The 13,569-nt window shown below is 42.0% G+C and overlaps 1 protein-coding gene across 11 annotated transcripts in view; it reads right to left on the minus strand.

The window, feature by feature from the left end:
* Positions 1–13,569, minus strand: part of LOC111246848 (uncharacterized) — a 134,802-nt gene that overhangs the window by 50,877 nt on the left and 70,356 nt on the right. For 8 of the 11 annotated variants that reach the window (XR_015323442.1, XM_086983232.1, XM_086983226.1 and 5 more), the window contains 2 exons: positions 8,320–8,423; positions 8,037–8,100 (listed from right to left, as the gene is read on the minus strand). The exons of 2 other annotated variants lie outside the window; for them this stretch is intronic. Coding sequence is in view for 3 of the 9 variants with exons in the window: in XM_086983229.1 (XP_086839355.1) it covers positions 8,037–8,100; positions 8,320–8,357 (102 nt within the window). In the remaining 6 variants the exon portion in view is untranslated. The remainder of the gene's footprint in view (positions 1–8,036; positions 8,101–8,319; positions 8,424–13,569) is intronic. One more of the 11 variants, XM_086983231.1, reaches the window with a different exon arrangement.

The following is a 13,569-nucleotide window of genomic DNA, read 5'->3' on the forward strand; positions in this document are numbered from 1 at the left end:
CTTTATATAAATAGTAAGCTAGATATATAAGTAGAGACTTAACATCCTGCAGGCCAAATCAAGTTGTTCATGGCTGTGTATAAAGCGGAGAGATAAGCCCAAGGGTGAGAAATCGCAGGTTCTAATACGTACGCATTTTGCCGCGTTTTCTGGGCGGCTATATTGAGCAATGTCCCTCTTGATATTCCTGCTGCTGCGGTTGCCTTTGCCACCTTCCTTAGGCCTGCTGTTTATCGTTTCGCTGGCAATCGTTCGCTTTCGGACAAGTTGCCTGCTTGAGACGGTTAAGTTCTTTCATGCAGACGACAGCTTTATGCTTTAAGCCCAAAGATTCACCCATTCTACTTTAGCAATAGTTAGTAGGCCGGCTAACTTTGAGTAGTGAGTCCTTGGCAAGGTCGTTTTAGAAAGTTTCACATGGAATTTTCGAGAGATTATAGGGTACCTTTGTCTTACATTGTTTACTAGTGGCCAGGAATCAGCGTAAGTCAAGCCAAACCCCCAATCTCTGCTAGCGAGTATCACGTCAACGATAGACTGTCGTCATGCTGATCCTGTTATGCAATTCTGTCTCCGGTGGAATCAGAAATGATTACTATTATTCTCGTTACTTTGAGTGAGGTCATCGATTTTCATTTAGAGCGAGATGCAGCCCTTCTGTGACGCCAGCGTCTTTCATTTGCGCGCCTCGGAACAATCCCGTAGCGGCTCGCAAGTAGCCTTCCTTATTTTACTCATATTTCCCAAAGTTACCGGGCGTCACATCGCTATGGCAGAGCGGAGCCCTATATAGATACTTGTACCTTTCAAAAATTTTGCACAGCACTCAGTAGTGATACTGTCGATAAAAGATTGATATAGGGAGGCAGTTTCTCGAAATGGCTGCTGGCTTTTCAAGACCCGACGGTACGTACTTTTTTTTATGAGATCAAGTGGTTGAAAGGAACGAAGCGCTTGAATCCAGAGTTGTAGCATGTGGTCGTAGTACCAGCACTATTGAGACTTCAAGTCATTTTACTTACCGTATTACTAAATACGATAGCGTAAGACCAATGCGTTGTCGACGCTTATTGTTTACTGGAATTATAAGTAACTCTTGCGCAAGTGACGACACGGCGATTCGTTGACCTTTTGTTTTCGAAGGAGATGAATAGCTTCTAAGCATCTCTGCCGATACAGATCTACCAAATAATATAGATCAATATATATATTACCGAAAAATGTATATTTAGCCATTTGCTGCGGCAATGGCGCTTGGCCTTTTGTCAGCGGCTTTTGAGTTTGAGCTAGTTTTGCGCTCCGTCGTTAGTTATGTTAACAATAGCAGAGCATATAGGTACCTGTTATCCTCCGAATTGGCCTGTTTTTCTGTTCTATTATTGTTTCCCTCGAAACGCTCCAACCCATGAACAGTTTGTTATTCTCGCCAGTACACGCGAGCTCCATCCGCAGCTGCATTTGCATCGCTTGGGACAATGCTCTACCGTCTGCTGGTACCAGACCTTTTTCTAGTAGGCACGTACTCAAAGAATACGTTTTGTTTTTTAATAGCGGACAGATTCTATGCGACTAGAGACTAGTGTGAGGGCACCCTATTACTGCTGTCAACTGTCGAATAATCCAGTACGATGTATTTTCTATATTGAACGATTTAAGCTCGTTCAAATAGCGGTGTCACTTCCACGTTTTAATGGAAAGAAGTTGAAATATTGGAAAGTTGAAAGGGACGAGCGCGGACCAGAGATGAAAAGGGTTCCGTTCGCTCCCAACTAGGTAGATTCGGTCGGCGTAAACGGTCCGCTAAGGCCTGACATCTTCCTAAGCCTAGTAGCGTAATGTTTTCAGTAATGGCGGTCAGCCAATGATGACGGAAGGGAAGAGGTAGCACCCATTCTCATTGAGTGACCGTAGACAGACACTGGAGTGGATAAATTACAGAGTACTGAAGGGTCACACGTCTCATACAAAGGACCTTATAAATTGAACATCGGCAAAAACTGACCCGTTATCAAATTATGTACAAATGAATTACAATAATAAGCTTTGCTATACTGCGCTACGTGCGTCAGCATGACGCTCTCTGCATAGATCGTCAAAATAGAAAAATCATAGGGATGTCCAACAACCTTAGAACGGAATGTTAACACGGTTATTTAGTCAGATAGCAATGTGCCGCCCCGGTGGATTCCGAGCACCCATTTTTTTGCACGAAGTTTGGCACAGATTAATCCAAATGACTTCCGGCGCTTTTAATCAACTCGTAGTGGCATCTGATGCTTCTAGAACTTTGTAATCAGGACCTTTACTCGCGTAAACTCGTAGTAGGTCCGACAGCGTCGTGAAGAATGCGATATGTCCAATGTTTTAGACAAGCCTGATGAATTGGACAGCATCTGTACTGACCTACATCTACAAATTTTAATTTACGGTGCAAACAACAAAAGCAATAACAGTAATTACGGAGAAAACCCAGCGCATAATAGTATGCTATCAAGCAAGCTCGACGAAATCAGTTTCAGATATGGTTGTTTCTTACACTCCCTTGGCGTATCTATGATAGCACGCTCGTTGAATTTACCTCAGCTACCCAATACACTACTATTTAGGCGATAGTGATGATAACAAAATATACTGAAACGATGGGCGGACCGTGTGGCATGTTAGTCAGTTTGTACAGGGGTCGACAAGAGAGAGACACACGATTATGTACATATATATATATATATATATATATATATTGCATTGTGAGAAATGCCGTAGGAAGTACTAATCAGCGGCTAAATAAACATAATAGATCACCGCTACCGTGATTTAGACAGGAACATCTGCACGTATTTTTTAAACGATATAAAAGAAAGACCTTTTTCATGCTCGAACGACGTTGTTGATTGGCAAATACAATCAGCGTAGCAAAAGCAAAAGAAGCACCATTAGTTCATTCGGCCTCTTCTTTAGCTATTTTTTTTTTTTATCACTTGGTCAATGGTCAGCAGTTGTCTGCCAGATTCTTTGCTGTGCCAGGCAGAGTTTCGTGCATTTGCTTTTGTACCTTGTCACGATTTTTGCATTATAAAAATATATGTTTATGCCCACTCTCGATTTACTTGTTGCCGGTCCATTATTGCTTGTCTAGTAATTACTAAGGGTCTATAGAGAATTTATTGCTTGGAAAGCTGTCAATCAGGCTGAAATACGATCTTAACGAAAGACCTTACCCAGGTTTTTGTTTGTCTTGCAGATCATTGCGATAGTTGGCACACTGGAGTAGCGGGACAGCATAAAATAGCCATCATGTGTTTTTGTGTCTGTTTTTATCAGTAGTTCACCTTCTTGTCTGAATATTATCTTGAGCAAGTAGCATCAATGGGTGGCTGTAATGGGTTTGAGCATCCTCAACTTGTGATAAGATACGTAACCACGCAAGACGTTTCTAACGATCCAAATGTGCGAAATAAAAGTTTGTTTTAATTTCTTGCCATTCTCACATCGTTGCACTTGTCAGCATTTGGCTTTTTCAATAAGCGATTGCGATTCAAACAGCACATATTCAGCTTTTTCAGGTAGCCCTCTCAGCTGATCGTAAGATATGCCTGTGGTGGTGTGATAGCAGCTGCATTAACCTGAGTTGAAGACGCCTCTTATATCAGTATCTTTCAGTTAATGTGCTAGTCCCTCTATCCACCTGGAGGTGCTCTCTCATGCCCATACCTGAAGGCCATAGACCGGCGTCTTTGCCTCCGAATTCTCCGGATTGCTCGGCACTTTCCCAGATTTGTTCGCTGTCTATTTGACCACCCCCCCCCCCCCCCCCCACCCCTCCCCATTGTGCGTCTCATATCCGCCAACAGCAGTAAGCAAGCCCCTTACAAAGAAAGATCGGCCTTCTCCAGCATGGCATATGATAGTCGCCCACCGGCAAATATATCTAACAAGCAGCCGGGCGGGTTGCGGTCAAACCAGCGGTGAACCAGCTAATGGACCTCTGTGTTTTGGAACTAACCTACTTATCTACGAGGCAAAAATTGGTAATCAGAACGGTTAGTGGCTGTTGCGTGCGGCCAGGGGCAAAGATAGGCCCCTAAAAGAAGAAAACAAAGGAACAGACAGAGATCCAACGCGAGAAAAGAAAACAGCGATGCAGACAACTTTTACATTTGTACAAGAGGACACCTCGCCGCTAACGGTCCTGTTTAGCTTACCAGCGACCATAGCTTTTTTCCTGTCATTTATCTACAAACGAATTAGGAAAATCTTCCAACGCGGCTTGAATGAAGTGACTTGGTTAGCATATAAAGGCGCCTGGGCTGTGGGCATGTTGGGAGGATTGAATTGCAATTTCTGCCCTGAAACGAGAAACCCAACTGGATATATTGAGTAAATTGAGGAGAGCGTCTAGGGGCCTTCGAATTTGTATCGAATTGAGCCGGTCGACAGACTACAGTTAACAACCAAAATCTATTAAACCCCGTGGAAGCTAAGCAAACAGCGTTTTGCTTTTGTTATGAGAAGAAGGGATTTCATCTCGAAGACTGTGTAACTGAGGAATAAGGCTGTCGGCGGTTATAGAGAAAGAGGTGGCTTAGGCTAATTCGACTTGATAATCGAGCTATCCTCGCTTTCAAATCTTACGACTAGTATCGAGAGAGAATACTTGCTCTGGGTGTATCCATTTGCCCCTACACATGTGGATAGACACGATAAGGACCCAGTCATTTGAATGGATCCGCTAGCTTTTTTTTATGTGGGCGCGTTGTTATTTAAAATGTTTACAGCTCAGTACGAGATTTCTTTACTTAACAGTATCTCTTATATAAGCTTTCCAGATTGATGCTTGTGCTAACTTCATTGCTCTTGATTTATCTGTCTGTTTAGCTCAAAATACTAGTTCTAGGCATTCATCACGGTACACTAAGAGAAAAGTATCACTTTATGGCGACTATTGGTTCTGCACTCCGAAGCAGCTGAACAAGGGTGCGACCTTATGATAACAGTATTGTGAACAAATTCAGAGATTGTATTTTTGATGCTGGTATGATCATCCTTAGCTTAAATAAGATCCACCCGAAAGTTTTGCTAGAAGCTGAGCTACGCGGTTTAGAGATAGACCGGTTAGTAACAGCGACCCTGACAGCAGTCGATTGGGTAGAAAAGCTGGGAAGTTGAGGTTGATGTTCGTCACCGTTTCAAGCTATTCAAAATATGGAAATCAGCCAAACTAAAGAATCTGCAAGCTAGACAGACGCTAGGAACAGCAGGACGCCGCTAACCAGGTTTTATGGCAAACTACCAACGGACAAGTCAATGCCGCTGTTGCAGTGGCAACGGTCGCTAGCAGTACAGTCGCGAACATACGATTTTGCATAATGTAAAAACTTAATATTTGAACCTGTTTTATACTTTCGCTGTGTACATAACTATATTAAACATATAGTTCAAACCATACTTATAAAAGTTTGTACCATATAGCTTCCGATATTAAGCCGATGTTCGAGAAGTAACTATTCGATCTAAAACTTACTGTTTGGATGGGGCACAAACAGTAGCATACGCTGTTTGATCAAAGGCAGCTGTTATGACAAAGCGATGCATAGCCATAATATATCTTCCTTAAATAAATAATAAATAAATAAATGCCAACTATTAGCATCAGTGTGAAAATTTTCAACTCGACGCACATACTTTGAAACCTATTACGTTATTCTAGTCGGTAAACGTATTCATTCTGCACCTTTTTTACAGAGTTTCTGACGAACATTCTGCCGCTGCACAGGCCACTTTACGCCGCTATTAGCCATAGGCACCTATGTAATCCGTTGCACGTCAATACGTTGAATTGAGTGAACAGAATTGAGGTGTCCTACTACAAGATATTTTCAAGAAATACGCAGCTGCAAGAGGTATTGAGTATAAATAAAGTGGGGGGGGGGATTTTGGGTATCGTTCTACTATAACCCAAGATCAAGACGATAGATACAAAAGTAGCAAATCATTTTTATAAGGGTTCTCTTCCCATGGACCTGGTTTGAGCTTTAATCCAAAACTCACACGAGGACTTGAATGCATCTATTGAAATCTACGATAATGTACTATCGATATCCGTCGAACTTTTAACCGGATATTTATGTTATATTGTGCGCTGTCAATTTTTCACAGGTTACCAACGCGTGTCAATGTCATGCACTGGCAGGGCCCTGAAGAGTTAAAGCCATACAATAACTTTATGAAGCACTTATACACAATGTCTAAACCAAGACGTTTCGTTTATAGGATTCTTACTTGTTACGAATTGGCCCTATACAAACAACTTTGCTAAAAAATTGAGTACCGTCAAGTAAATTTGCGACAGCGTTATTAGTCAGCGAAGAAACAAACATGCCCCTTAGATACCCGTTAAGGGCGTATTTTCCTCACGATGAGAAGAGTTGACATACACTCACTGCTTGACACGGCATTGTTTTTTTTGCATACATCAGCGACGATACCCTTTTGAAGTCAGTCAGATATTGTTTATAATACGTCGTTCCTGCTCGAGTGATCGATTTTTACATTTGTAAAGTTCTAACGAAACAGTTCCCTAAAAGTGTTATTTAATTTAGCCGTCAATTTCAGCCAAGTTTGATAAATTCAAAATTTGCGGCTCAAACTCGTTAGCAAGACGTACCGTAAACTTACGGTTAGTTTTCGTTTATCTACCGTAAGCATGCGTGCTAGAAAAGAAGGGAGCAATACGGGATTTCATCTTGCGAGTATTTAGTACATGCAATCAAAGAAAGATTTAAACAAACGAATACCACGCTCGTGCACCAGTAAAACGCAGCTCTCGTGTCCATAAACCAATTGTCCCCTTGTACTTCTGGCTCAACGAATGGAGCCTTAAACAAGGATGGTTAGCAAATCTTTGTCCGAGGCCAAAAGTTGATGCTGGAGTAACTAAGGTCACTGCCATATTCTTGCAAAGCTTTTTCGCTGCACCACACGGTCTTTCTGGACTCATTTCAATGCAATTAAGAACGTTTTACTTTGGTACGTAAATGCTTGATCCGGTTTAAATCATAGTATCCGCTCGTCGTATACGGCGAAAAGAACTGTTAGACTTAATAGTTTTAATTCCTAAGACCCGTAATATCTATTGGGTATAAAAGTAACACTTTGAGAATCATTGTCTCGTAACGAAATACATGATCGTGTTGACAAGCGATAGCTTTAAAGTGTCTATTTAGCACAATAGGCTACTGCTCCTAAACCAAACACGTGACTAGTCATCCATAAATCATTCCGTATAAGCATATAGTGAAATTTGGAGTCGCTTTGTAAAGAACATTTTATAAAAAAAAAAAAAAACTACATAATATATTAACTCATCCATTCAATTTAAAAATAAATAAGCGCTTAAATGTGAATGTTTTTAATGGGCATTCATCGCTTAACAAAGGTTATTCATTTAGGATAAAAGCCCTCATTGTGCCCTTCCATTCGTAGTCGGACCTGAAACTGAATACAAATCATCTCTTACTAGGTAGTGAAGATAAGACAAGCTGGATAACAGTGTGGGTGTAGAAGTTGCTATAATTCTATAGAAACGTTCTGATAAACGCTACACTGGTTTCGGTAGCGGTTAGGTGCGGTTTTCAGGTTCGTAGTCATAGATTTGATACTATTATTAGCTTTCGATACGAAGCGGTCATGCCAATACCGGGGGTAACAAAAATCTAGTTAGTCGATCCCCTTCAGAATAGTAAATCTTGCCCCGTAGAACGATTCATCCATAAATTGACAGTCGGTGAACCTCGAGTGCAAGCTTCTGGACATTAGCCGGACGCCGATTTATCAGATGACGGAATCTATTGATTTACATATCATTCGTCTGAGCATATAATCAAAATGAATTATATCCATAGTAGGAAAGCTGCAAGTATTTTTCTAGCACTAGTACAAATAGGCGACACGTAAATGGAACAATGGCACTCCAAAAAAATGGCTAATTTATGCATCGAATGTTATATGATAAACAGTTAGGTTTTGAATGGTTTTCATACCTGCGAACACGCCTCAGAGTCGCGCAATGAGTGCCCTGCTTCGACCGGCTCAGCCAAGGTATACCTAGAATTTCAGGAAGTGACTTGGAATTTCGTCCACATATCGACATATTAATTGCCGGGTGCGTCCCTGTTCCTACAACGTTTGGCAATATTAATGAATGCATAGCCATTTAGTCCCGAACCAACATCTCAACCTGAATAGCCACATAAAGTGTTCACGTAAAAAAAAACATAAATGATGTTCATTTTATATGCTTTAATTTTTTAGCAACGAACTCACAGAAGCTTCACAAAATGCTCTTGTTCCATTGTGTACATCGCTCGTTCATCCGTATCTGCCACCAATATCCTCTGGATCGTTACCCGTTTTTCGGTTACGCAAATCTGAAAAGTTCCCTAGTAGGATTTAGTTAAAGAGTTCCTGCACGTCTGGGTCCTCCTCATCGTGGCACAGGAGGTGGCCTGGACAAGTCAAGATTATTCTCACTATCCCCGCCTAGAGCTACTCTTCCCGCCCGTTGCCGTCATTTATTGTCGCTTCATACGTCTCCTCACCTTGACCCTCAGTTATGGCACAGGAAATAGCTCAGGGTTTAAGAAGTAGAGGAGATACTAAGAGGTGCTGTTTCGTCATCCGACCGTTACTATGCTTGATCGCCTCGTTATCATCACCTCTACCCCCCTCCCCCTTTTAGCCTCTTTTGCTATCTATGTCCTTCAATATAATCCAATATCTTCAGCCAATCGATGCCCGATAGATACTGATAGATCAATAGGACGGCATTGCATACAGTCGCACTGGCAGGAGGAGAAGAGGCAACAGTAATAGGAAGGGTGTATGAAAGAATAAGAGTACGCGGCCTTTTTTCGCTCTTTCTCCTTGGCCTCGCCCCTGTTCCATGGCCTGGTCCTTTGTTCTCGACGACTCATATCACACTTAGCTGTCTATCTGTATACGGCATAGAAACGAAGCTCAAAAAGCAAACAAGAAGACTTAATCCGCTTTTGAACTGCTTTTTTGCTATAGTACATTACATTAGAAAGCATAGCTATAAACAATGTAGATTTGGAAACATTGGCATAGCTAAGCTGACGACGATGGAGGTCGTTGGTAATATAAAATTGTCAACCATAATGACGTTTGCTGTCGCAGTTTCCGCTTCATAATAACTGCACTTTATGTACAAATACAATCGGAAAAAGAAATTCTGATCAGTGTGGATAGACTAGTTCCGGTGTCGTCCACCTACTCTAGACAAATGTCTGTACAAACAACAAGTCTAGATGTCCATCTAGGCACCTGTAATATCGACATAAATGGACCATTTTCTTCACGGACTTCACCTGAAGTCTTTCGCTGCTACATAGCCATACCAAGTGAAGATATTTTGTTTGTATTTATTCCATCCAAAGCGAGGGTGTAAATCGCGATCACCACGCTTATTGGAAGCAGTTGGGGAGTTGCTAGTTCAGTGAGTGCAGGTGCATTTCATTAATATTAATAACCGTTTTCAAAGAGGGTTCACCGTCTGTGCCTATGCACTACTCAGGCAGACTAAAAAATTTAGTCCGGAGACGACGATCGGTCGAGGCATGTTTCTTTGCTATCAATGTAACGTATTCGCATAGCTTCTTCCGTTCCTATGGCACAACGGACTCTCAAAATAGAAATGTTATCTAACTAAAATTGGTCATATCGTTCTATTTGACGTGTTTCTAAATGGGTATTTCGCATCGTTCCGTCCTGCATCCGTGGAGCTGTGTGTTCATGTGAAACTCTCATATGTAAGTGTCTGAACGTCTCAGCTAATCAGCACTGAATCAGTACGGACACCGAAACGGCCGTGACAACAAAGAACGCCTAACCTTACGATTTATTTGACCTTACAGTGTGTTTACAACATCAAATAGGAACAACGTCATCCTACGTTGTTTGGCTTTGCCGCCGAAGCCAATTCAATTATGCGTCTTAGATCGCTTGCAGGGTTCTAGAACCTCTGTGAAAGTGAGAATCTAAGTTATGAGGCCTTGCCTAAATGTTGCATTACAAGAGCCAAATCTAAATTTATCTTCGTTACATGCTTGGCAGCGCCATTCAAAACAAACGAATAGGGTCTACGTAAAGCCCCGCCTGATATTCGATAATAAAGTTACGATACTACGTCGTAGAGGCGATCGAGTGGTTACGATAAGTCGTTCATTGCGCTCACTGGGAACCAGTTAGTCAATCATTTGGTGCTACCTATAGCTAGTTGTTTTGGGTAATCCGAGATTGAACTATTTCTCATATCCATAGGTCCTGCCTACGAGGATTGACCACAGGCTTCATTTCAGCTTAGACTAACAGTAGGCAGCTTTCTGCTGATCGTTATTCTGGTTGATATAGCCACGTTTTTTCTCACTCAGCGCGGCCGAGTCAGGTTCTGAATTATGACGTTATGAATGTTATCCTCACCGTGTCGTGAAAGCGTCCACACAATCAAGCAGCTTACAGACGGTTCATACTTATCTCGTCATATGCGTCTGCAAAGAAAAACTTGACATCTCGCAGTTCCCGCAGATGGAGCTACTGCTACTATTGTAGGAACAGCTGCAGTCGCGATAGCACGGGATGACAAGATGACATGACCACGTTGCTCTGAGGAAGCTCCAGTGGTCGTTTGTTCATTTGTTCACAAGCAGCACACCCGGTCGGTTGATTTATGTACGACACCACCGACCACTATTACCACCATTATTTTCAGCCGTTTTCCGATGACATTGGCGCTCGTTAACTTGGCTAGCTTCGTTTCGTTCTGAGTTAGTTCGTTTACTGAGGTGACATTCTCATTTTTTCCCTGCGACAATATCGGAAGATAGCCTCAGAACCATTCCGTTCTTGGGCGATCTTGTTCTCGACAATACCCGCCTGTACTGCAACTACGTCGTTAACAACGGCCGCTCTACCGCTGGTTGGCTGTTGTCCGCCGGTTCACTACGTTTGAGCCCTTACGGCATCATTCGTGTATTTTCTATGCTCAACATCGTACGTTTATACAATTGCAATACGTATATACGCATCTGGCACATAGCATTGTGCACAGATCACGCCTACCTCTATGCGCGAACGAAACGAGTACGTCAAATATATTGTAAATGATCAAAACAACAATCGCACGCATATAATGACACGTAGTCTATGATCTTTAATCGTGCATCCCTACGCTATTCACGCCAGTATGTGGCACTTCTATAAAGGCATAAAGTTAGGGTAGCACAGCAGTGGACGCCTTTGTTCGTACATTGAACTAGCCAGCCGATGTTTTAGGGGCTCCCCACTAGCTCAAGTGTCGAAAAAGGCTTTTAGATGCTTATGCTGCAGTATTGTATGTTTCTGTAAAAGGTTTCGGAAGACGTTGATAACAGCCATAGATTACGTACAAACAAAAATATTATAGTAGAGTACGTGTTCGCTCGGTACAAACTAGTTAATCATCCTCGGATTCGACTACGATGTATGAAAAATTTTCCCATAGTGAATATTTTATCAACATATGAAGCGGAAGTTGTAAACAAAACGGAAATTAAAACCAGAAAGTTGACGTCGTGATAGCATTAGTCCCTGAGGCCCTGAGATATTTTTGTTACACAGATCAGCTGCAATAGCCGAGTAATAATTAATAACTTTGCTTCCCCGATGACCTTCTCGTTACCGTGTGACAAAATAGCACTTAGCAATACGATATCTACTCGGTATGGTAATAATTATTTCTAGTTTGCACCAGTAGTTTCCTCTCCTTGCTTTCACCCCCCCCCCCCCCCCCCGTCTCCCTTTCTCCTTCAACCCGCCCCTCTGATGATGTTTGGCCCCCATCCTTTGTCTGTAAGCAATACGTAATACCGTTCGTAGCTACAGATGAGTTTTTAGGCAGACAGCAGTGACAGAACCGAGCATATTTCACTTTACAGCTAGGATAGTATACAGTTACACATATATACAAGCGTATATTATATAGCAGATATATATTGTGCGTTGCTTAGGGCCAAGGCAATATATCAACGGCCTCCAAGGCGCTACGGATAAAGTATTGGAACGTTTGTTATGCTGTAATATATCGTATTTTTGCAAATATATTTGTGGCTAGGTAGTATTGCTCGTCATCAATATAGCATGAGCCACCGCCACGCCCCCGGCTTGTCTTGCATAAACAAGAACCCTCGCAGATGCACACCTGCACACACACACACACATAAATATTGCGTAATTATAGCATTCATAGCGTTCTCGTTGAGGTGAAAGGCGTCAAATATTGCCATCCCTGATCATTATAGTTTCTCGATTGGTCCGACAGCTCAATAGAAGGCATGAACGCATCGATAATCTTCACGATTTTCGTAATTGATGGGTACGCAGTGAAACCAAGACATCACGCAGACAACGATCACTTACTAAAACAATGGATTAACCGGCGCCGAACTACGAATGGACTATATGCCGGAATCGTCGGCGGAGCTGCATAAAAGACTTAGCCGTTTTTTGCTGACAAAAATTAGCGAGACGGCCAGCTGCCTCTTCCCACGTGCAACATCCTGCTAAACATAGCCAGTATATACCCCAGTCTTACCTCTGGATAGTAGCGTTCGGGTTTAGATACGGCGTGTCCAGAACCCGGTTAACCAATAATTTGATCACGGAATTCCAGTGTATTACTAAACAAAGACGTATGCTAGGTTATCCGTCAACCCACGTCCACCACCCGAAATAGAGAAAACGTTTTTAGCAGCGATAGACATTTTATGGCATACGCTTGAGTGTATAAACAGCAAAAATTACCTCGGCATTTAACCTGTTTTCAGAGATATTTACGGCGTTACAGCGTTCATTATGGAAGATTAAAGGGTTCTGAGTAACGATTTTACCCTAGAGATTATTAGCAGGGATATGTTTCCGGAAACAGCATATAAAATTCTCACAGGAGGTAGCCTCCGTTGATTCTGAGGCTAATACCCTTGATGAACTAAATTCGTTGTCTTTTGTGTTGAGCTGGAATGTCATATTCATTCTTGTTTTAGAGATCTAACCACATTTACTAGCTAGCAAATTGTAAAGACTAAGAGTAGTTCTTTGACGGAAGCGTACGTACTTGTAGGCTACAAAGGTCACTGTATCTTGCCTAAGTTTTTCCACTATTGTTGTTGTTGTTCATAAAGCTCTGAGATACGAATCCCTATAGCAAGTACATGGCATTGTCATCAGGTGCTTTTATATGGATTCGTTGGCACCGCTTTGTGAAGGCGCAGGCTAGTATGTAGAACCTAAATGTGATAATACAAATAGAAGGCGTAAAGCGGCTCGTGAGGAAAATGATCAGTCTGAGTTTTCTTTATTGGCTTGCAGAAAATGCACTGATGTTGCACAAAGCTAAGAATTAACTTCCCGATGACCGATACGAGAGCTTGTGCCATATCGAAAGGTAACGTAAGTTGTACTGCCTTGAAAGAATTTTGTTTTGGCCTTATCATCAGGTGTCCTATTTATATTAATTTTTGT

This window comes from Varroa destructor, unplaced genomic scaffold, assembly GCF_002443255.2.
Source record: "Varroa destructor unplaced genomic scaffold, Vdes_3.0 BEIS01000003.1, whole genome shotgun sequence".
NCBI lineage: Eukaryota > Metazoa > Arthropoda > Arachnida > Mesostigmata > Varroidae > Varroa > Varroa destructor.